At 46.5% G+C, this 24,459-nt stretch overlaps 1 protein-coding gene and 1 long non-coding RNA gene across 2 annotated transcripts; one reads left to right on the top strand and one right to left on the bottom strand.

Moving 5' to 3' along the window:
- Positions 1–1,173: 1,173 nt before the first annotated feature.
- RIPK4 (receptor interacting serine/threonine kinase 4) lies at positions 1,174–20,686 on the bottom strand. Its single transcript, XM_027448389.3, has 8 exons — positions 20,359–20,686; positions 15,721–16,012; positions 8,268–8,416; positions 7,407–7,456; positions 6,140–6,298; positions 5,043–5,149; positions 4,273–4,525; positions 1,174–3,477 (listed from the first exon to the last, which is right to left on the bottom strand). Exons 1-8 carry the CDS (start codon positions 20,532–20,534, stop codon positions 2,300–2,302), a joined length of 2,364 nt encoding a protein of 787 aa, XP_027304190.2. The 5' UTR covers positions 20,535–20,686; the 3' UTR covers positions 1,174–2,299.
- LOC139999637 (uncharacterized) lies at positions 20,479–21,380 on the top strand. The gene is made up of 2 exons (XR_011805141.1): positions 20,479–20,619; positions 21,211–21,380. It is a non-coding gene; the product is annotated as an uncharacterized lncRNA (long non-coding RNA).
- Positions 21,381–24,459: the final 3,079 nt, after the last annotated feature.

Raw genomic sequence — 24,459 nt, 5'->3', positions numbered from 1 at the left:
TGTGTCCCAGGCCAAGCCAAATGTTTAATCATAGTGGCACAGAGACTTTGGAGAGTACGAGGTCTGTGGCTAACTTTTCTATGCAGAGATAGTGATGAAGTACAGCTTAATGAAACATGACGACTGCATTGGTCTCAGAAGAGGTTGAAAGAAGCAGTAAGAAAATTACAATGGCTTTTTTTTTTTTTTTTTTTTTTTTAAGAGAAGTTTCACTGCCTTCATGTTTAGTAAGCTGGCTGTGACTGCTATGCTCCGGTAAGAGGTATATTGCTTTGTAACCTCCATATGTTGGCATGAGCTCAGCCTCACTACCTGCTTCTTAACATGGTTTCAGTAGGCAGGCAATGAAATGTCTTGAATAGGGAGCAGTTCACATCTACACACCTATATAAAGTGAGAAGCCCTATGCTACAGGAAATTTAGCTAGGGGAGTTGCAGGCAGGTACAGGGAGGCACCCTACTTACAGCCATGAACGATCTCAAGCAGCAGCAAACACCCTCTGCAGGCACCTGCCCTCCTTTTTTATTGCCCTCAGCTACTCCTGCTACCAATGAGTTGTTTTTTGTTTTTTCTTTAAAACAAAACAAAAAAAAAGAAATAAAAAGTATTGACTTTCAGGCTAGATTCCCACAAGATCATGTGGACTCCTAAAATCAGATACTGAGGTGGCATTGGCATTCACATGCCAGGTACTTGCAACAAAGGTCCTGAAAGCAGGAGCAGCATGGCTCCCCAGGACGTAGGAGCAAAGCACAACACACGTGCCTGCCCTGTGGCTTGCATGGTGGGAATGCCCTGCTGAGGAGCAGCCCAGAGTCACAGCACTTAGTGACAAAGGGAAGATGCAGATGCCTTTGATTTGCTTCAAAATGGGGAAGAAAACCAAACTCCCTCAACAGTTACAGCATTAGAGGAAAGCATCCCAGTTGTATATCAAAGTGTTTGGCACATACAGGCTAGGTTATGCGAGTCTTTATTCTATAAATGTCTGTAACACCTCCCATTCTTTCAAGTTCCTAACCTACTGTGCAAAACCTAAGGGGAATGCAGAAAGAGGAGTGCCTTACAACTCAACTATTTTGCCTTCAGCATCATTAAACACATTACAGTTGCGTGCTGCTGCTGGCTGCTGGGTTTTCAGTTGCTTAAAAAAACTACAAAATACAAGCAGATATGGAACACAATCTTTTATTAATAATGTATCACATTTGAACTTTGAAAAGAGTGAAATTAAAAGGCGTATTAAAACATACCCACTCTAAGCAATCTATTTTCTTCAGTAGAAAAAAAGCATACAACAGGTAGAAATACTATATACACAGTATATCAGTGTAGTCAACACACAGTTCATTCTCCTAGGACATGTACTGTGGCATGGCTGCTATAGTTCTCTAGCATATTCCTCCAAACATTGTTCTGCAAACAGATATAACGATGTTAAAATGTACCATCCCGTTGCAGTCCCGTGTGAAATCTTTAACTTTTGAATTTTTGAGACAAACCTCCAAGCACCTAGTTCAGCTTAGCAATCTCAGAACACATACAAGGTGGTGCTGTATATGAAGATACTTGTGTTAAGCTTTTCCTTCTGCTTATGTGTCGTTGGGATCCTTCCTTCCTTGTTAATGACAGTCTGCCTCAACTGTTTTGATTACATGGAAATCTGTAAACAATGTGTCTCCAATTAAACAGAGTACCTTCTGACAATGAAGCTCAGCCAGGGTTCATGATTAACTATACTTTAAACAGACTTTTCCTTTTCTCTTGCATTCATTTCAAGCAGATCTGTGTTGGGTTTATTTTATCATAAAAGGCTTTAAGCCCAAAATATAGATCACTGCAATAAGCCAGAAATCTACCCCATCCTTTTTCTGAGGAAAATCAGAAAGTAGAATGTTAGTTCTTAAATTAGTTCAGCATGTCAAAAACAAAACAAAACAAAACAAAAAAAAAGCAAAAAAAAAAAAGCAGGGGGGAACCCACGAGTTGCATCTGACCCTCACAACATCCTTGGGAGGGGAATATTACTATACAGGTGGGGCAGGCATACTCACAATGGATGATCCAGACCACAGTGTGATGCACTCCAGCTCTTAAACTTATATTTGGCCTTAGTCCATGTGCGCCCTCACCCACACACTCAAACGTGAGTAGCTTCTTGCTGGTTGCCCCTCAGTCTATCTGCTGACACTGCTGATGAGCAGCAGGTCACTGCACAGCTGGAGAAGGCCCTCACGGGTCAAGCTCCAGCAACCTTCTCGCACCAGGTAGAAAGGTAGCAAGTCCCATACCTTTCAATTAAGTCTCACTTAACAAGACAGTAACTGAGCTATTACTGCTCTGCTGAGCAAGCCGCAGCAGGGTCTGAAATGTGGGTTTTTGCATGTCAGTGAAGGCCCCGTGCTTCAGAAGAACCTCAACCGTTTTTGTGTGCCCTCCTCGTGCAGCCAGATGAAGAGCTGTCAACCCCTCATCATCAGAAACGTTGATATTTCCCGAACTGGCGAGTTCTTCTACTACTTCAGAGTGCCCATTTTCCGCAGCAAGATGTAACGCTGTCCTGTTTAAAGGGCCTCTGGCCAGGACACTGGCCCCTTCATCTATCAGCAACTTCGTCGTTGCTAAATGCCCACTGCGAGAGGCCAGGTGCAGAGCTGTACATCCTTCCGCTGTTGCCGCCTCGATGTCTGCACCATGTTTAAGGAGCAGCCTCGACGTGCTCGTGTGGCCCGTTTCGGCAGCTATGTGGAGAGCAGTCTGCGAGAGCGCGTTCGGTATGTTGACATCTGACTCCAGGTCTATGAGCAGGCGAGCGACGCGGTAGTGTCCTCGCTGAGCAGCCAAGTGAAGCGAGGTCCTCCCATCCATGGTCTGCACGTTTACGTTTGCACCTGGCTGCTTGGCCAGGAGCTTTACGATGGGAAGATGGCCCTGCCAGGCAGCATAGTGCAGGGGCACCCAGTCATCCTTGCCTCTGATGTTCACACTAACGCCTCTCCTCAGCAGGATCCGCACAATATTCTCTTGGCCATACTGACAGGCTATGTGGATGGGGGCTCTGCCTTCAAAATCTACCTCATTCAGGGATGCATTCTTATCAAGCAGCATTTTGGTGCTGAAATCATCCCCGTTTTGGGCAGCAAAGTGAAGAGCAGTCCACTGATCCTCATCTTTGGCATTAACATTGATTTTCCTTGCCATAATCAGCTCCACGATGCTTTTAACTTTCTTCTCAATGGCTATGTGAAGAGGGGTGGATCCTTTCTTGTTCGTGAGGTTAGGGTTAGCATTGTAGAGGAGGAGCCACTTGACACATTCTTCTTGACCAGCTTCAACAGCTAAGTGCAAAAGACTGTAGTTCCCATCTAAAACAATATCAACGTCTTGAGGCTGGAGGATCTTCATCAGCTTGCTGGTGTCTCCAGCTAAAATGGCCTCCGTTAGCTTCCTTTTCTGTATGTCTGTAGTACCAATATCTAGATGGAAAAAGACAACATCACAATGCTGATACCTGCCAATCCTTGCGTGTCCCTGGCTAGAACAGCTGGTGGCTTCGAGCAATGACTTCAGACTGCAAAAATTGCCTCCCCCTCCCACTGCCATACCTGCAGAGGTTTCAGAACCATTTCACAGGGCAGATTTGGAGCCCACACTTGTCCTTATCCTGTTTCCAATGAAACTAAGAACAAAGGATGCTGTGGTTGGTCTCCCTGCACTAATCATAGTTTGCCAAAGTGGAAAATAGACGCCTGCTTTTTGCAGTGCAGACTGAAAATGGAGGGGCGCGTGCACAACAGGGTGGTCTTTACCACAATGTTCATGGGAGCTGCTGAGAAACTTGCTTGAGCCTTCCCCAAAGACAGGTGCTCAGACTTGGGCTCTGTATAACTGAAGAAGCCACAAGCTCTTCTGGCACGTGGCATTGGCTTTAGTCCTACTCTGAGCGGGATGCTAGACTAGGTGACCTCCCTTCCAACCAGCCTTTCCATGACTGATTCTGTAATTGCTTTGATGGGGATTCAGGTCACTTGTTTTCAAAAGTAAATGAGATTTATTGTTTCTCATTAGCCCGTGTTTAGGAGCCTCCTCACTCATTTTATTTAAATAACTACCTCCTGTAAACAAATTTGTAGTGCTGACAGCAGGAGAAAGCAAGGCTAACAGTGATTTCCAGAATGTTATTCTCCATATGACCACTCTCTGACCCACCAACTCCCATGCCCTAGTCCAAACAATTACAAAAACAAACAAACAAAAAACCCGACCATTACCTGAACTCTCTCTTTCAAAGGAAAGGGAAAGGGAGCCTCTGGATGAAAAAGCGGAATCTACGGACGAAACTCCTGAAAGCCTCTTGTCGCTGGCAGCAAGTTTGGATTCAGAAGAGCTGCGGCTGAGATCCTCAGGGCCTTCCATAGTCTGTGAAATCCCTGAATCCAGCTGGGACAACAACTCTGAGAGACTGTAATCCTTAACCGATGCTAGAACAGGCTCCTGTTTCGGCTGGGATAACGCAGACATCCCCTTCAAGAGAAGCACACAAGCATTTTAGAAAGGTCAGCAAGGAAAGCTGAGCCTGAGCTTCTGCGAGAGGAAACCTCACTTTGTTAGCTTGCAGGTACCCTTGAAGCACCATTCTTGCTAAATGAATCCTACAAATAAGGCCACGGAAAACTTTTAGATGCGGGAGAGAAGCTTTCATCAGTACTCTCACAGCCACTAAAGCCACATGGCTCTTTTATCTACAGCGTTTTTTAAGCTCAGACACACCCACACAGTTCCAGCCTTTACTTCCTAACTGTCCTGTTGTCCCTCAGCAGCTCAAGGGTTCACTGGCACTCAGTTTTGTGCAGCTGATCTGTACATCTGCTGCCACTTCTGCATTCCAGGCTTTCAACAAGACCCACTCCTACCAGGCAAGAAGGTGTTAAAAAGCAACAAAGAAAAGGTTGTTTGGAAGGTACAGGCCACAGAAGAATCTGCTTCTCAGAAAAAAATAAAAAAATAGTGCACTTTAACACTAGATAGAAGGAGAAAATACCTCAGACCGTTGCTTCGGGGAGCTCTTGGTGTCCAGTTCCTCAGCTATCATTTCTTTTGTTTCATCTTCTGGTTTCTCACAGAGGGCCTCTGTTTCTGAAGTGATTTCTTTGAAGAAAGAAAGACAGGGTTTTGTTTGTTTGCTATTAAACAGGAGTCTTCTCCTGAGATGCCCTGCTGCCTTTCTTATCACTAGAGCTTAACGGCTATTTGATGTTCTAGGAGGAGGACTCCTGTTTTGGCTATTCCACACAGCACCTCATCAGTAGGTACAGAATTGCAGCTGAGCAAAGAGTGCAAACGACTGACTGAACAGTTCATTTTCACATTCAGACCAGACTTATGGTACGTGGTGGCCACACCGCAGGACTGTGAACTAGTCTACTGCTAGCAGACTTAAAAATATGTTCCAAAAAGATGCAAAACCTCTTCCCATTAGTTCCCATACTTTGTTTGGGCAGGAACAGGGAAGTGGGGGGGGGGAAGAGGCAAATCTCTGTCATTAATGTGAAATAAAGCTACTTAGAGATAGTACTTGCTACACTCCTTTGCACATCTCAGTTTGTAACAGGTGCTTTTGGGTGAGTTCAAACCTTTGAGCAGAGCTGCCTTTGTTATGGGCAGAAAGACAAACGCACAAATTGTTTTGTAGAAAAAAAAAAAAAAAAAAGGCAATTCTGTTTCTTAGCACACAATGGTGTATTTCAAGAGCCAGGGTGTTCAACACTTTGGTATGGTAAAAAAAAAAAAAAAAAAGCACACCAAGTCCAGCTTGGCAGGCATATACCCTGATACAAACGATCAGAACTGAACATAAACCACCTCCCCTCAAGGTACTGGCTAAATGGATCAACTGGCTCAGTACAGATCTTATTCCTGACGTGTTTACATAACGCTGTCATGGTCAGACTTGTCCCCAGATAATCTCTTCCTCCATGAATGAATAAGTGGCCTGTATCATTGTCTCTCCCATACAATGTGCTCTGTTTATTCTGTCACAAAGGTTCACAGCATTTACCCCAAGGATTAGCAGAGTCCTGAGCAATAACATGACTCATAGAAGAAGAAATAGGCGGCCAAGTTACGAGGAAATCTTACCTTGAAATGTTGGCCGTTCACCAGGATCATCTTGCCAACATTTTTGCATCAGTTTGATCAAGTTATTACATGAATGAGGTCTGGATTTGGAAACAGCAGGTAGCTCTGGGCGGTGGCCTTTAACTACTTTTACCATAATATGTAAAATGTTGTTTTCCTCTGTAAAGCAAAAGCACACAAATGAAGCTCTCGCAGCAAAAGGAAGGATTTCTCTTTTGTCTAACAGCATTAACAGTGTATTAGGCAAAAACTTGTTTTTCATGCAATATTTTTGCTAGATTTCTTTACCAACAGGGAAAAAGGAAAAATTGGACCTATTCTCCCACACCACATTCAGCAACACAGTAACATCTACTTCCAGTTATCAGTTAAAAATCAATCGGCAGTAAGCGACTGTGTGCTTTTTCTGCCCATAAAAGGTGCAGAACCAAAGAAAAAACAACACCAAAACAGTCCTTTGCTACATCTCTTTGGATTTCCATATCTGCTATAAGAAAACTGACGAACAGTTTTCACAAAGACCAGGTACCCGGACTTTTCATAAAGGTAAAGGAAGACCACAGGTCAAGCAGTGAAGCAATGTGGCTCTTGATTCTTAAGCCAACCACTGGGCTAAACGGGATCTCTCACTAGAAGAAAAATGAATAGTAGACTGGAACCTGCTCAAACACGTTTGCTATACATAGGCTAGTTGCATACAAAGGAAAATAGTCATAAAGAATAAATAACTGCCTGTAGATTGGTACATTTACTGTGGGGCGGAACAAAGCTTACTCTCACAGGCAGAGGTGTTTTTTTTTTTTTTTCTTTTAAATCTGCACCCACAATCTACAAATAAACTCCAGAGCCTCTCTACAGAGAAGCTGTTTCTGAAAACAGGATGGCTGCCTGCCAGTTGGCTTTGCCCTGCGCTGTTCCTTGCTGGCCACCAACATCTGACAGAAGTCTGAGCAGGCCACACACTGACATGGATCAGTACAGCAAACTCCAACAAAAAATACAGCAAACTGCAAAAAAAGGGGTGCACATCAGGGCACCCTGTGGCACCATAGGTTCTGCTTTTAGGATGTAGGTCAAAGGAGAACCTAAAATTACGCTTGGCATTTGAGATCTTACATATGCTGATGGCATAAGAGTGTAGGAATTTGGAGGACATGCATCATACTTGTAAACTGGGGCTGGTGGGGAGGGAAGCGTGTTTATCAATGGAAGAAAGGGAAGAAAGGGAAAAAGAAGTCCAACACAACCCACAACACATCAGACTTACCTGCAAAAGGCTTTTTCTGTGTAAGAACTCCCCAAATCACAATGGAAAAGCTACAAACAAATACAAACAAATACTTTTAGAAAAGCTTTAAAAAACAGAAACAAAACAAAAATACCACTATACAGAGTGTAACATGTTTTGGTAAGTTCACTTTTCTTGGCCTTCACTTCTGCATGCATTTCAGCTGAGAAACACACACAGCAAGATGCAGCCAAGAACCATGATCTGAAAGTCTACTTTGTGCAGGGAGGGACCTGAGGCAGTGAACACAGAGCTGCCAGAGACTGCTGATTTCTTGTTAACATCTACCAATTACTCCACAAAGACACTAACAAGATCAGAGAGCAGCAAAGAATTACTGGGGATGTTATTTAATACTTCTACCCTGCAAGACAACTATAAAAAAATATATAAACATTCCTCTTCCAACATGACATTCTTTTAATCTACATCTATGACTTCCTTTTCCTAATAACCTTACCATGAAAGAAAAACCAAAGAGATAGTGATGAAATCCACTAAAGATAGCTAAGAATTTTGTCACAGACTAGAAAAGTAGGTCAGGATGTACCTTTTGACGGGGAAATTTAAGGTGGCCTGAGTGCCTCCCATGCCAGTTGCTAATAAATAAATGTTTCTTAGAATGATTTCCATAATGCTGAAGACCAGGATCAGCTGCAGTTTGTTAAAAGTCTTCTACATTGTAAAGACTTTGCATAAAGAGAACTAAACACGAGCCTTTGCAAAACGAGGCTCAAACAAGAGTAAGGGGCCTCACGATCAATTAAGTGTTATAAACAGAAAAAAAGATGACTCACTAATTTAAAGCCCTTTTTTTAGGTGTTCTCTCAGTTAACTGACCTGTACACATCATGCTTGGTGTCAAAACACCTGTTTTTTTCTTTGATGCGCTCGGGAGGAAGGTATGCAATTGTGCCACACAAGCCGTCCATGCTGAGGTCATGGGAATGGGACAAGCCATTGCACTTTGCGAGTCCAAAGTCAGAAATCTGCAAAAGACAGAGGAGGAGGGGAGAGAATTAAGTGCGTGCTACCATTAGACTTCAGAGGAGCTGAAAACTTTTCTGTAGAGAATGACAGATGACCCCAAAAAAACAGTGAGCACACTCTGGAAGCATTACGCTGTGGTAGGCTTTTCTTCTTATGGTTAAGCTAAAAAAAATTAAGCAGCTTTTTGCAAGCAGCGGCACGTCAGCCCATTACACAGCAAACACAACAAACAGTCAGCCAATTTATTGCAATTTAAAACCAGTCAAAATTCAGCTAGTGCAAACTACAGGTTAAAGCAATTCCTGGTCTCGCTATCCCCTTTCCCTATGTAACATCATGGTGTATGTTATGTTGAACCGTTCTCAGCACCTATTTTCGAGCTCGTGGTCTGAAAATGAGTGCAAGAGAATTGCTCTTTCAGATATCACTGTTCCACTGACCATACCAGCAAGGACCAAGCCCAGCACCAGAGGCACAAAGTGTTTAAAACACACAGACACACACACTGAACCCACACGGGGAATTCTTTTTGGCAACTAGCAGATATAGCAAGTCGGTGCAGTGACGCAGTGAACACAGCTGAAGTGAACTAAACAAGTGACAGCAAGTTTAGAAAAAGGAAAACACACCTCCACTTTAATTTGAAGTGTCAAACAAATATGCATTCATTTGCTCTCAAAGGCATACCAATCATCAAGCAAACAGATAGGCAAGGAATTTTCCTTTGTCTTACTTATTTCCCACTGGTCAAAAATGTCTATTATGTTAAGTGGAAATTTCAAGAAGAGCCAAGCCTTTTTTTTTGACCACTCTGCCCACTGATTTTGGTCTACACGTTAGATAAGGTTTCTCCTTCAAGCAACATCCCCCCAGCACCACCACCACAAAAAAAAAAAAAAAAAAAAAAAGACATGTATCTTCTTTTTATCTAATAAATGCTCAGGTTTTTCAATGACTCATTCCCCTAGCACCTTTTTGATCTTCACAGCTTCTCCTTTGAGAAAGTTTTCCCTCAAAACAAGAGGCATAATTAAAAAAAAAACTTCATTTTATTTTCTGAAAGAGGCTCCGGCTCTACCCTTTCAGAAGCTTCTCTCTAAAGATAACCGCAAGGCTAGCTGTAACATGTCCCCGTTATTGGAAAGGGGTAAAACTGCAGCCAGCCCCACGCTGCCGGAGAGGAGGCAGGCTGCAGAGCCATCACTCTGCAGATGCCAGGAATCTCCCCTTGTCATAAAACAAACAAACCAGCCCACGCAGCTTCGGCACGAACTTCTCCCAGGAACAAACAGCTCGGGAGAGACGTTCAGGAGGGGGCCTGTACCCTAGCACGCAGGTATTTCCCACCTGCTGCCTGCCTGGATCTTAAATCTGTAGGGCAACGCGGGAATGACTTTGGAAGAAGACAAAAACCTGAAGTCATCTGGAGGAGCAGTTTCCCGTGCCTGTGGGGCTGTGCTCTCAGAGGGGACCTGCTGGAGGCCCGAAAAGCAGCAAGCAGGCAAGATCAACAAGCCAACTGCTCTTCCTGGTGGTCCCAGGAAGCCACAGGATTTGGGGGCAGCTGGTGCTCGACGGGAGCACCAAAGCACAGCGCCAGCATCGTGCAAGCCCTCGGTGTCGGGTTAGCAAACGCTGCGAGTCCTGCAAGCCCGAACAGATCCAGCCTGGCGGAGCGCTGCTCTGCTTTGATTAACGCCAAGCAGAGGGCTTGCACACACACCTCAAGAAACCCACATGGCACGCAGGCGTAATTTCACAGAAAGGCACCTTCCTCTCTGCCCGAACAATACCAGGTTTCCTGCTGTGTAGGTGAAGAGAGAAGATGAGTTGCAGGCAGCGCGGTGACCCTGCTGCGTAATGGCGGGCCACCAGCTGTGCCACAGGGCACGCAGCAGGCCTCACGCCGAGCCTACACACCAAAAAACTGCTACAGCACACGGTGTACCCCACACACAGCCCTCCAGGCCTGCACAGCTTCCCCTTGCAAACCTGGCTGTGAAGGGCCAGGTTTTACACAAAATAAAAGGCGATTTATCCACAGAGCAGAGCCCCAGTCGCACCAAACACAGCAGAGAGCGCCGGCGCTCGGAGAATTGTCACCTGCCAGGCTGACACAAAGGAGCAGGATGCCGCAGACAGCCCTTGTGGCTTTCCCGAGTCCCTTTAGGGTAAATTTTCCATGCTGCATGGGGTAGTTAGTTAGTCATGCAGCTTCTTTTAACGTCAGTGGGAACTGCGCAGTGGGTGGAAGGCAGCCATTTGCCTTATCTCTCCTGCCTTGAAATTGCTGGTTCTGCCGCACCAGGCGTCCCTGCTCCTTCCTCACATCCCCACCAGCCCCAAGCCCACCCCAGCACCAGCCCTGTGCCTGTGTGTCACGCTCTGCATGTTGCCTTGCTCCTCACCTTACTCATTTTGGATGGATCCCCCCACGCTTCAGAAGCATACCTAATATCCACGGAGCTAAGGGGAGACACGGAGGCGACAGACTGCTGCATGCAAAACATGTGGTGAAGGGGTAGGAAGAAGAGGAGAAACACGGGCCAAACCCCACACAGGCAGTGGGATTGTACATGTTCAGACAGCTCAGGTGCTCTCGGCCTTTTAAAGGGCTGCATGAAAAGAAACACGTGAGCAGCCACTGGGGAGGGGAGCTGCACGTGCTCCCCGGCCCGCAGCCCAGCAACATGACTGCCAGGCTGCAGATCTGAAGGGCATTTTCCATAAACCTTCTTACTGGTTTGGTTTAAATCAAGTGTTCTGTGCACGCAGCCTAGCTGCTTCTGTCAATGGCAAACATTTCCATTGCAGTTTGCTAAAATCCACTCACTTGCAAGGTTTTAGATGCTTGAGTTGGCTGAGTTATTTTTTACAGCTTCTGTAGAGACCAAAATCTCTCTCTTCCCCTCTTTTTCTTCTCCTTTTTTTTTTTTATTTTTAAAAATATGTAACCCAAGCAGTGCAGGGATCTAGCTCCTAGGAACAAAAACAATGCCTGGAAACTGATGGCTCCCAATAGCCCACCCTAATGCGCGCGTGCAGTTCCTGATTGTCATTTTTCTGCAAATCAGGCTCAGGAATCCACCACAATGGACTCGGGGACAGAGTTCACCCAAAGGTTTCCTTCAACAAATAGGTAACATAAAGCAGTCAGATTAATTTTTAATCTCTGCTGGCATTCCTGGTATTTGTTTCTGGCCCAACTGTCTGTGCACTTGGTGACTGAGGATGCCACCACATTTGTCCACAGGGTTTTGATGACGGGCTTTTGTTTTTGTTTTTTTTTCTTCTTTATTTTTCTGAGGGCAAGGTGGAAACATTGTTTGGTTTTGTTTTTTAAAAAATGCAAGAAAGTTTTAACAAGACTTACATGGATTATAGATTTGGAATACGAAACATTAGGAATAAAAAAAATAATTCTCTTGATTCCACATGTAGACACACAGCACCTCAACTTCAATCATGTATGTTCAGAAACACTGGTATAAAGACTTCAGCTAGCTACAAAACAAAGTCCTTTTAAAACAGATTGTGTTCCTACCCTTTTCTAACGTGTCCTGAAGCTTTAACTCTAAAATCTGTTTTAGCTGAGATGTTTGCATGGACTAAAATTTTGGGTAGACCTGTGTGGTGCCAGGAGTTGGACTCAATGATCCTCATGGGTCCCTTCCAACTTGGGATATTCTGTGATTCTTCAGAAGAACAGAAACCACAGTCAAACATCCACTTTAATCCATCACAAACATGCATTGCCACAGCAGGGATGGTTTTGCTTGCTCTCCTCTGCCATTACTAGAGAGAATTGATCGAGGTGAGAATCAGCTTGGCTGGCTGGCATCAAAGAGACAGGTAACAACAGCCCCAGACAGACACCTTGATCAGGAGGGGTGGGAAATGGAGAAGGGACTCAGAAAACAAAGCCTCTTCTCCTTTCTAATAACAGGAAAGCACTTGCAGCTGATAAAAAAAAAAAAAAGTGGCTGTGTTAACTCCATCAGCTAGTCTAATGAAAGAGAACCTCTTGTCACCAGCCTGGCCTCCAGCTATTACCTTGACCTACAGTACGTGGAGAAGCTTTATGACAAACATTTTCTATCTGTCTAGGCTTCAAACTCTACAAATTTTGCCACCTTTTCCTTCAGCTGAACCAAGTAAAGGTGAAGACTGACTAAACATGGAGAGGTTGTCTCTGGGGACTGCCAGCACAGCACAGCAGCAAACTTCACCCTGGCTGCAGTTGGAGCAAAGTAGGGGAAAGGAACTGCGAGCTCATCTTGATTCAAGTTCTTTGAAAGAAAATCTGGAGATGAAAAACAATTGGTGGGATTTGCCAGTGTATGTACCTATACATGTAAGCTGTATAAGAGAAACAAGGACAGTAATGTTTTTCCCCAAAGGTATTAAGCTGCAGGCAAGCTTCATTTTAAAAACCCGAATGAAAAGTAACTCTGTTAAGAAGATAAACCTGGGCAGCAGTAACTGAGCATGTGGGCACGGCAACTGCCAACAAGTCAGGCGGAGAGGTTTTGCACAGGGGCTGTATTCACCTGTGGAGGGCTCTGGAGAGAGATCCCATGGGATCTCCGAGCACTGAGTGTGCTACCGCCTGCAAGGGCAGCGCAGGAATGCGGCACTGCTTCCCCGCCGACAATTGCCACATCCCAGGGAGCTGGAGGAGGGATCCTGATTTTGTACAGGGGACAGCAGGCTGAAGAACAAGCTCGTTAGATGTGGTAGAGGCGAGCGAAAGCGAGGTGTTAAGCAGCTTGTAAGTATTTGAAGGCAGCATGTGTGAAACACCAGAGAAAGGGGCAGGGTGGATCTTGTTGATAGAGAGAAGCAACAAGCTGAAATTAAGGAAAAAAATGCAGGCTGTTTGTTGCTAGCAAAGCTTGCCTGGGTATGCAATAATCCTCCCAAGAAAACCACGTTGCTTAAGGCAACCCAGATATGGAGAGGAAGGGAGCTCCCACCTAAGACTCGTTTCGGGACAGGAGGCATCCTACAGAGGACAGCAAAGCCTTATCCTAAGTTGCACGTTATATACATACACTTAAAATCACCAGAGAATCCCCCAGCGTGCCTTTGAGAAAATTAACAAATACACAGCTATCTGCATCCCAGCTCAGGCTAATCTCACCCTCTTAATTACCCCGCCAATAACAAAATTCAGCACACACACTTATGTAACACGCAGGAGACGGCTTTATGATACGGAGGCACCCACTTGATGATAAGTTGTGTGCAACACCACTGCGTTAGTCATCATCCTCACTTGGGGTTTTTACAGTAAGTGTTGTGCTCGTAAAAGAAGAAGGGCGTGTTTCCATTTAACTAGCAACATGGCACAGAAGCATTCCTAATGTACTCCACTGTAAGTCTGTCTGTTTCCTGGCTCAAGGGCAAACAGCTTATAAAAATCCTCCCTACCTCCAAACTCTTCTTTTGCAGTCTGCAACATCTCTTCACACACTTTAGGATCCTATTAGGGACAGGTCACCTACTAAATTAACACTAACGTTTAAAAAGTAAAAACACTTCAATCATTAGCTTCATTAGCCTTCCAGCAAGAAAATGCGCATTAAATCAAGCTGCAGGGTCTGAAATTTAATTACAAGTTTCACATCACACAAAAAGGAGGTTTGGGGCCACATTTTTAAAGTGAAGACTCCTCACAGAATATGCACATCGCCTATTTTGCATGTGGGTTCCTATGTCTGCTTTGCTGCATGGAGGGGTTTCCACGATGCTTGCAGATCTGAAAGAGCTCTGGCTGGAAAAAAAGGTTGGGATCAGACCATTCTTTTCTGAGCTTAATGGAAAGAGTCTGAAGAACATGCTCTACATACAGAACACAAAGCAGCAACACTTTAGGGATGTTGACAATGACCTCACCTGAAAAAAATGTGTGTGCATTTTGTACTTTGCCCCCTTGTATTACATCACTGTGCAGATATAGGCTATGCAGGAGGCAGATATCAGGCAAGATTTCAACCTCCTGAAATGGTGAGAAAAATACAGCCTTCACATCTTGGCTCACAGATGAGTCAAGAATTAGGAATTTAAGAAGTTATGCAAGCGTGCATAAAGTTTAGGTAAATAAATCCTTAACAAAGGCCTTTGAGCACCAGCCTGTGGGAATATACTTCGTACAGTTCAGATCTTGATGTTCTGGCCATCATACCAGGACTGTCTGTAGTTGTCTTGTACCTCAAGAAGAAAATCCTCCTAACAAGTAAACCATAAAGTGCCCTAGAAAAAAAGGTGACTGTGTCCAGGCTGATTCCATTAGGCACATGCTTCCTATGGCTCCAGCCCTCTCAAGACATCAGGGAAGACATCAAGACAGGGAAGTTTTCCTGAAAACTTCAGTTTTAGAATAGTACAACAAATCCACGGCCATTTGGCCAGATTGAGGAGGACAGGAAGACAGGGAGAATAGATGGATGATGGTGCTGAAAGATCTGTGACTACTTGTGCTGAATTATATCAGCCAGGTATGGTTAATCCTGCACTTCTAGGCTCAATAATTTGGCTACTGATTTGGAAAAATAAAAATAAAAATAAAAATCAGGGAAAAGGTACACTTCAGTCTCTTTCCTCTCTAAAAGGAAGAATTAGAAAGCAAACAATCTCCCTAGAGCAGCTGTCAAAACAGAACCTCCAACAAAGAAGGCCAGCAAACATGCTAGCTTACTCTGGAAGAGGATGATAAAAATAATTCCATACTGATAGAGCCAGAAATGTTTCCCTAAGTGACCTCTGGTATTCATAAGCAGTCATGACAGGGATACTTTTTCACTGTATGTGCTCTGGGCAAAGGAAAGAAGACAGTGAGCTGCCTCCAGGAAGGCTCTGCTTCTCCAGACTCCCACTGTACATGAGATTTGGGTATTTAGTGCAACATACAAAGCCAGAAGGACTCAGACAGAACAAGGTTGCCACTGGGAGCTGCAGAACTGGCAGAGATGACTTGGAGAAAAAAGCAGCATGAGTCTCTATGTTCTCACCTGCTTTATGGCCTGTCTGTGAGGAAGTTTGTAGCAGAAGGCGCTGGGCTCACAAACCCAGAGTCTGCTGTGCTAGCACCCACCTTCTCACAGGCCCTGCAACTCCACCTCTGTTTATGTACCAAAATGGTGCGTAAATCAGGTAGACAAGTTTGAGGATCGGAGTGGTTGTTTTGGCGGGCATTTTCCTAATTCAAAAGGAATGCTTCTGGGGCTCTCTCTGGCCTCTGAGCTCGGCACAGCAGGAATATCCCAAAGCGGGGTTTGGGCTCAGAGTGCCCAAGGCATACCTTGACATGGTAGTGGGCATCAAGCAGGATGTTGGCAGGCTTGAGGTCCAGGTGGAGCAGCGGAGGGGACATGCAGTGCAGGAAATTCATGCCCACGGCCGTCTCGTGGATGATTCGGAAGCGCAGCTCCCAGGGCAGAGGCTCGGAAGCCAGGAGCTTTTCCAGGGACCCTGTTTCCATGTACTCCATGACCAAGCCAACCGGCTCTTTGCAGATGCCATAAACAGGGAGGATGTAGCGAAACTTTGCCATTTCCATCTTCCTGGCTTCTTCCAGTAACTCCATGCGCTCCCTGCATGGAAGAGAATATATGGTAAAGGATGGAGTGGCTGCTTGTTCCCGAAAAAAAGCGCACACCACGTTTAATTTCCTAAGGAATTATGAAACTGAAAAACACATTTCGTGATCGTTGCCTGGCTGGACCAGGCTGCATCTCTCCAGCCTCTGCCCCAGGCACGTTGTCACATTTACTGGCTTGGCTTTGTGCTGCCGATGACAGCTCAGAGCTGCCGAACCGCAGGCAAGCTGCAGACTTCAGCAGCACAAATCCCCCTAGCGCACGGCCTGCCTCTCCGCTTTGATGTGTCCGCGGCTAGGAAGAAGCCCCAGCCGTGTAATGCCCAGGTTCGCCACTGCCATACCTCCCCGGGCTCAAGCCATCAGCTTTCTGTGAGTCAGGAGGCTGCCTCCACCAGGAGTGAACACAGCCAGCACTGCTTCAGCTGCCCTGCTGACACAGGCTGACAGCGCACGGAGCCAGGGCTGGCAGCCAGAGCCCCTCAGACTCATCCTTTAGGAGGGGAAGCTCCCTGCTGCGACCAGGGGGATGAGGCACAAGCCTCCCTTCCACCCAAATCCAGCCGTGGCACTGCAGCACTACCTGTCCGAGGCTGATCCTCGTTATTCAGGAGGTAGTGAGCACCCATGGGCTGCAGAGATCTGACATGCCCAACTTTTCTCCTCCTTAGCGGTGGGTCTGACCTAGCAAGAAGCAGCAGACCTTTTTCCGAGGTAAGATCAGGCTAAGAAACAACTTAAGAGGTAAGGACAAGATATTGGGAAGAAAAAAAAAAAAAAGATAAGTGAAATCGTTTCTCTCCATTAACCATGTTGGCTCCTGCTGCTCCCTACAGCAACTTGCTTGTGAAATAATTGCCTTTGTAGACAAGTACCCAGTTTGCTCTCTGGCATGCTGGAAGGGAGCGCCTGTGAATAACACAACCAACTCCTTGCCCCCAAGCCACATGCATAGCCAGCATAATTCACCAGGCTTCAGCGAGCTGAGTGCTGGAGTCACGATGTAAAACACCCGTCTGAGCCCTCCGAGGCAGAGCAGGAGCCCAGCAACAGCTCAAACCTAACAGGAGCCGCAGGGCTCACGGGGACCAGGGGTTCCCTGGCTAAGGACAGGCTCAGAAAGAGTCACCAAGGTCAGGGAGAGAGAGAGCAGCTGCTCGAAATTGCCTATTTTCCCCAGCAAAGAGAGGATTTCCACTTCCAGCAAAGTGGAAATCAGACCAGGCTGAGATGAAAGGTCCCTACCTCCCCTCTCCGCCCCGCGCAGGGCGCTGCTGGCGCTGTCACTGTGCCCATCGCCTCAACATCCAAGCCCTAATGCTACAGCAAAGGACGCTGTGGTATCGCTGAAGTCCAGTTTGAGCAGATCAAAGTCTGTTTTTTTTACGCTGCTCAGTTACTCATAGTGCTTAGAAATTATTCCAATAATCACCAAGAAAACTCCCTCCACAGGAAAAAAGATGCTTGCGAGGTTTCTAAGTCAAGAGGCATGGGCCTAGCCTCTGTTACAGCTTCTTATTTGGCACCTATGTGGTTAAAGAGTCAGAATTATCTTCTCTAAACACTTCGTCTCCCTTCCCCCTCCACATATTCTAAGATTACAGTGATTTCTTAAAAAAGTTTGCATCCAGGACTGCTCAGCTCCCCTAAATCTAAGGGTACATATGCTTTCAAAGCATTAGGGGACAGGGGCACGCACTGGAAGAGATCTAGCCCTGGGTTCAGGGGCAGATACCATCTTCCAGAGAAGATGCTGACAGATCAGCCATTTTCCAAGCAATTAGAAATATCAGCTAAATCAGCACGTGGGACCTCGGGCACCCCCGAGGCAGCCCCTGCTCCTGCTGAGGGTCAGGCCGAGCTGCTGCCGCGCTGTGTGGGTTCTCCCGAAGATGCAGCGGGGCCCGACGCTTGTAGCACAAACCCTGCTGCTGCAAGACCTGCGAGAATTACAGCTGTACTCACATTTGCATGCACCCAGTCTTTGTGCCCTACAGATAGTGTTCTGTGCACAAAAATACAACTTTAAGCTCAGCGGGCAGCCCTCGCCAGGCTCCTTCGTCAGCCACCTGAATAAACGCAGCATCTGCTAACAGCAAGAAATCCCTAAAACCAGCTCAGTTTCTAAGTCCCACTCCACTTCTAAATCCAGGTCCTGCAGAGGGCTTTGCTCATTTTGTGCCAGCCAAGGAGGCGTACCTTGCCACCTCCACACCTGGTAGCCACCCTCACCACCCTGCACACCTAGCCAAGAGCCCTCTCTGGGAACCGCTACGTTGTTCGGGCTCGTTAGGGCCTGAGTGATTAGGTTCAGCTACAAGAAATTCACCTCCAGGTTGTTCTTGCACAGCTTGCCCCCTTTTTCTCCAGCTAGACTTCTGCTCTGGCCAACGGAGGTAAGGAAAAAAAAGACTTTGCTTTCTCCACTGCAGGTCCTGGGCGTACCCTCCTCCACCTTTCTGGACCACACACTCTTTTCTTCAGGTTTACAGTGAGGGCATCTGGAGCTACACAATGTCAGGGGACAGAAAGCGGGAACGAATAAGGGTTTAGAAATGGAATTTGGCTAGACAGCCTGAGAGGGCTTGGGTTTAAAGGGAAAAATATCTCTGAAGAATAAATTCTTCTTCTGCTTGAGGCCACTTCACTCTCCAGTGAGATACTTGCCAAGGGAATTACTCCAAATCTACTGCAGAAACAGTAGGAGAGACTACAGAGCACTACCACCACCAAACCATTACAAACAGGGTATTAATGTGGTACCAAATAAAGAAAGAAAGCTTCTGTGCTATGCAGTTACTGTTTCTGATATCACTTGTAATTTTAACTCTGCGTCTCCAGACAGTTCCAAGAAATGGCTTGTCAAGTGAACCTCCTGGATTAACAGTTTAATTATACAGGCTTGTTTCAACCAGCTCGAACAGCCTGTGAACTACAGGGGCGGTGTTTTATTTTGTCTGTGCCTGCCCCCCCCTCCACCCCCCCCCCCCACCCCGAATTCACAATCTCAGCTCAGTTTTATTCTGCAGAAACAGCTTTTTCAAAGGCCAGGGACCCCTCCAACTTCTAATTAACACTCCCCTTAAGTGCATGAAATATATTCTGTAGTAAAACAAATGAACCCATCTTTCAGTAACTGGATTGCCAAAATGAGCTGGGTGCTGCAGGAGTCCCCCGCCCTCAAAGGTCCCAGATTCCCACAGAATTTTTGTTCACCATACATCACGTCCATACAATCTCTCTCACATCTGCAAACCTCACAACCACTGACAGACGGGTGGATCTCTATTGCACACCGAATACCGGTACAGAGATTTGGTAGCATCTCTCAAAATTAATCCTTCACATTACAATAGGCGGCGACATCCTTTCTGCTACACTCTAAAAATTAACTTTTGAATACGTTTCTAAACATATTCCACAAATAATACTGCAGCACGGGAAACCTTCTGCGACTCAACCACCTCACACCCCACGGAGCGAGCTGCAGAATCAGCTCGTGGGCTGGCGGAGATCCCAGAGATCGAGGTGGAGCTGGAAAAGCTCCATCGGCAAGACTTGGCCACGCTCCCCACCTCCTGCACAGATGCTGACCTGCCGGGAAGTCGCCGCTGTCCCTTAGACCAGCGGGACGCTTCCGAAGTGCATCCCAAAACCCTCTGGCCCCCTTCATTTGGGATCGTGCCGTGCCCTCCATCGGGGGCGGCCGAGCTGCAGCACGTTCCCACCACACAGTGCCTTGCCCTGGCAAGGGGCAAGGAGCCTCCAGACCCCATTCTGTGTTTCCACTCCTTTCACAAGGACCGAAGCACCGGACCGCGGCAGGGCAAAACGCCTTGCGAGCAGCCCCAAGCGAACAGGCGGGCGCACGCTGCAGCTCTCGCCAAGCCGAGCTGCTTCGAGCGGCCAAGCGTCGCTCTTCCCAGCCCCACCACATCTCGTGGTGGCCTGGGCTTCGCCTGAGTGCGATAAATGCCACGTTTGCTTGGGGAATGACGAATTTCCAGGCTGCCTTTGCCGTGTCTGGCCACACGCGTGGCTGCCATGGGCTGCGTGCATGGGGCCAGGCTTGCTTCATTTACTCGCTCCCAAGGCTCTGGGCTATGTTGCCTGCTTCGCCACCCCAAAAATAAGGGTACACCAGCAGGGCAGACAGCATGACAACCCAGTTTGGCCTCGGAAGCGTCTGAACTGCTGTTACGCATTTGCTGCGTAGGTGAACCAAAAAAAATAATAAGAAAGCAAAATCCCCGAGGTTTTGGGGGTCTCCTCCCAAAGCGGGCACAGCCGAGCCCTTCCACCCCTCCCCGCCCCGGTCCCGGTCCCGGTCCCGGTCCTTACTTCTCGTCCACATGGAGGCTGGGCGAGCACTTGATGGCGAGCCATGTCTTCCAGTGCAGGTGGCGCACCTTGTACACCTGCCCGAAGCCCCCCGAGCCGATCTTCTCCCAGCTGCCGAACTCGCTCTCCTCGAAGGCTCTCAGCAGCCCCACGGCCCAGGGGGAGCCGCTCTCCATGGCTGAGACCGACCCTACCCTGCCCTGCCCGGCTCAGCACGGCTCGGCTCGGCTCGGCTCCGCCGCCCTCCCAGCGCCGGCCCAGGTGAGTCAGGTGCGGCCGAGCATGGGGGAGGCGGCGCCGTCATTTCCTGGGCCGGGCCCGGCCATGGCGCTGGCCCCGCCGCCTCCTCCTCCTCCCTGGGCGACGGGGAGGAGAAGCTCGGGCCCCGGGGGGTGGCCGCCCCCTGCTGCCTCCCCGGCTCCTGCACCCCGGGGTCGGGGCTCTGCCGTGAGGGGAGCCCCGGAGGGCGTCCTCGGCGCCTCTTAGGCTCTGGGAATTGTGCTGCTGTGCACTCACAGTGTCACAGGATTGTCTAGGTTGGAAGAGACCTCCAAGATCACCCAGTCCGGCCTCTGACCTAACACTAAGCAGCCCTCCACTAAACCGTATCACTCAGCTCTACATCTAAACATCTTGTAAGACCTCTAGGGATGGTGACTCAACCCCCTCCCTGGGCAGCCCGTTCCAATGCCTCACAGCCCTCTCACTAAAGAAGTTCTTCCTAACATCCAACCTAAACCTCTCCTGGCACACTCGTGTGTCTGTGCTTTATAGTTGCCTTGGCATGAGGGATTTTGATTAGCCCAGCTGCAGACTTCAATCCCTGAAGTGTTTTTTGGGGTCTAATTGCAGGACCGATGGATGAGGTGAAATCAGTTGCTGAGACACTGCAGCTGAAAAGGAACCTGCAACCTTTGGTACATCCCGTAATCCTAGGGAGGCTTCTCCTATCTGCATCGTGACCTTCACGCCTATCACATGGCTAAAGGTTAATAAAGCTCCTGTTTGTTTGTTGTAACGAATATCAGACCCGAGTTTGTTGTTCTAGGCAGTTAGTGTACAATTTACTCTGGCGGGTTAGGCAACAGACAGAGGACAATGTGTTTTAAAGCTGGGGTAATATAAGTAAGTCACTTTGTTGTCTTTGCAAAGGTCCATTTTAAAAGAATCTACAGAAACGTTTAATTACTCCCAAGACATGGGACATCAAGTCTGTTCTCAGGGCTTTATTCCACATGGACTCCTTCCTGCTTAATTTACTCTGGATTAAACGAAACAATTGCTTACTCTGAATGAGACCGTATATACATAAATACATTAGGAACAAGAAATAACTGTGAGCAGAGACAAACCCTTAGGCCACCTGCGTGACCCAACAGTACACCTCTGTCTGACCTCCTCCTCCTGGCTATCCTGACTTGTTCCTTGTTTTGATTTGGGTTCAGCAGGATCCATGTGGAGGGACTTCTGTGCTCTCAAGGAGCTCTGTTTAAATTGAAGAAATTTGCTGAAGCAGGGCCTTGGACACTGTGCCTTCTGGAGGTGTCCATGACTGACTTGCCAATAGCACACCAAGTGTTTTATTCCACTAATGATACATTACCATTCAAGCGCCTCTTTCATTAGACAGATGGCAAAAACTGTAAAACAAAATGAACTATGCAAAACTCAGGTTGCAGTTGAGTTTAAGCAAGAAATGGATTGTGTACCTTTCACCTGCACTGTGACTGGAGAGCTAATTCAGCACACACCAGCAGCAACGGAGAGCTCATGACAGAACATCAAAAGAGCTGGTCTGAGAGAATTTAGATTACTCAAGTGCTTTCAGAAAAGCTAAGCCTAAATAAAAATCACACTTAAGGTGCCTAGAGAACAGCTACTCAGCCTCAGAGGTTTTAGTTGGGGAAGTGTAGGAAGACTGGAAAAGGGCACCAGAAGAGCAGAGAAAGCATCTCTTAGATCTCTTTAAGAAGCAGAGAAAGATGGTGGCAAAGGAATCCCACAGCAGTCAGCTCCCCAGTTAAAATAAATAAATAAAACATGCTAGCAGATAGCCAGGGTGGCAAAGAGCAGACAATACTAGATTTATTGAAAACAAATCATGTGAAACCAGCCTAATGTATCTTTCTGTGGCAAGGTAACCAGTCTTGTCTAACTTCTCCTCTCATGTGCATGTACAGGCATCACAGAGAAAACTCCCCTTCTTACTCTAGTTTCTCTGCTTGCAGTATTTTTTGGTCCAGAGAACAGGATTTCATACAGTGCTTTGGCTTTTTCTTTTTTAAAAGGATATCCTTCTAAAGGTTTGCTTGATGTGTGTGAAATAAACCAGCCCAAAGCTTCAAAAGGTTGGCAGGCACCTTGGCTCTTGTTACAGCTAAGACATTCTGTGAAGGGGCAGCAGATTTCAACTATGTAACAGCAGCTTTAGAGCTGATACAGACCAGCACTGATCTGCAGCTTTCCAAAAGATGAAATATAAATCCATCTATTCATCCACTCCTCAAACACTTAAGCTGTGGCTTAGGTTTTTATGCACAAACGCTGCAATACTGCAGTTGGCTTAAGCTGATCTAAAACGACATTATCGCTGAAGGAGGTTTGCCGTCCCCTCTTTTGTCTTGGCACTAGTGCTCACACAGTTGTACTAGCATTCGATGGTTGAACTGTAATTGAATCAGCTCAGTGATCTCACACGAGGGGAAGAAAAAAAAAAAGTAAATAAATCAAACCACACCACTCCCTTGCTTAGTTTTCAGACAGGCGAGAAAGCTGGCCTGACTTACCACAGGCTCCCTAATGTCAACAGAGAGGGAGGCAAGCAGGCTGGAAGGGAACTGCCTCCGAAGAAGGTGATGAAAGGGGCACAACTGCACGCGGTAGCAGATGCAGCGGCAAACTCAGTTTAAGGAATTCCTTGCTGATCTCATGCAAAGTGCACCCTCACAAAAAAATGAGGGTTGTGGTGTGGAGGTGGAAAGAGCAGAAGGAAGAGGGTGGGGATTCTTACACTAAAATATCCACTGGGAAAAAAAAATAAAAAATCACCTACAATATAGGTAATCATACTGAAGTCAAATGCACACTGTGGTTCTCAGTGCCCAGAGACAGGCACATGTATGAATATTTCCTAGTTCAGAGCTTAAATGAATGGACGCTGCCTCCTCAGCACCCCAAGAATCAGATCCTTTACACCTTGAGCATACACAAGTCAGCCACGAATTAAAAGGCATGCTGGGGACCATCCTTGGACCTTCACCAGTGAGTTCTTAGTGCTCATGCTGGCAATATGTGAGCCAACAGGAGCACAGGTTGATAATTGTGTGGCTTCCTGGTAAACCTGAGGACACTTCTTCATGTGCAAAAAACTGAGGGAGATCATAATTTGCTTAAGATCACATAAGCTCCTCACTGTGGAGGCAGTAACAGAATATGCTCTGTATTTGATGTGATTTAATAAAATTACCATTTCAGGGCTTTAGGTAGGCTTTGCAAAGTGCTTTTAACATGTCTTGCTTTGTGGAATTCCATGCCAAAAACCAGATTAGAGCAAATACTCCTCTTCCAAATGCTACACTTTAAAGCATGTGCAAAATAATAGAACTACTTAATGATCCAGCTTGGAGATTTTTTTTTTTTCAAGGAAAAATACTGTATTTTTTCATAACTGCTTCCTTAGAAACTATTGAACTATTTTTGTTAACATTTTTCATTTGCAAGGATAAGAAAAAGCCCTGCGTTCAGGAATTTAAGTGAGAAGGATTAAGCAATCTCAGTTGCAAATATATCTCATTATCAAGTCTGTTTGTGATGGTAGAGAGCTTGTACAAAGTGAAAAAAAATACAATTAAAAAAAAAAAAGTTTAATCAGATTAATCACATTAGCGTAAGCAATGAATAATAGAGCTGTTTCTGTGGTATTAGGGAGAAGAATGCCTAGTTTTAAATTTTCGTTCTCAGACCTCTGAGAACAAAAAAGGCGTTCTGCATGATTTCCTCAAGCTCGGTCTTGCTCTGCTTCTTGGCAGACACCATCATTTTTAGGTACATTTTTTCCTGCTGTTAGCTGCGCTGCAGGGCACCATCTCCTAGGTCATCATC

This window comes from Anas platyrhynchos, chromosome 1 (assembly GCF_047663525.1).
Source record: "Anas platyrhynchos isolate ZD024472 breed Pekin duck chromosome 1, IASCAAS_PekinDuck_T2T, whole genome shotgun sequence".
Lineage (NCBI taxonomy): Eukaryota > Metazoa > Chordata > Aves > Anseriformes > Anatidae > Anas > Anas platyrhynchos.
This window is presented reverse-complemented; position numbering and strand designations above follow the sequence as displayed.

Coding starts and splice junctions, on each gene's coding strand:
- RIPK4 (XM_027448389.3), bottom strand. CDS start 20,534: ATGGAGAGCGGCTCCCCCTGGGCCGTGGGGCTGCTGAGAGCCTTCGAG. Junction 16,013..20,358: donor AGCCTCCATGTGGACGAGAA/GTAAGGACCGGG, acceptor TCTTCCATGCAG/GGAGCGCATGGAGTTACTGG. Junction 6,299..7,406: donor ACAGAAAAAGCCTTTTGCAG/GTAAGTCTGATG, acceptor TTTGCTTTACAG/AGGAAAACAACATTTTACAT.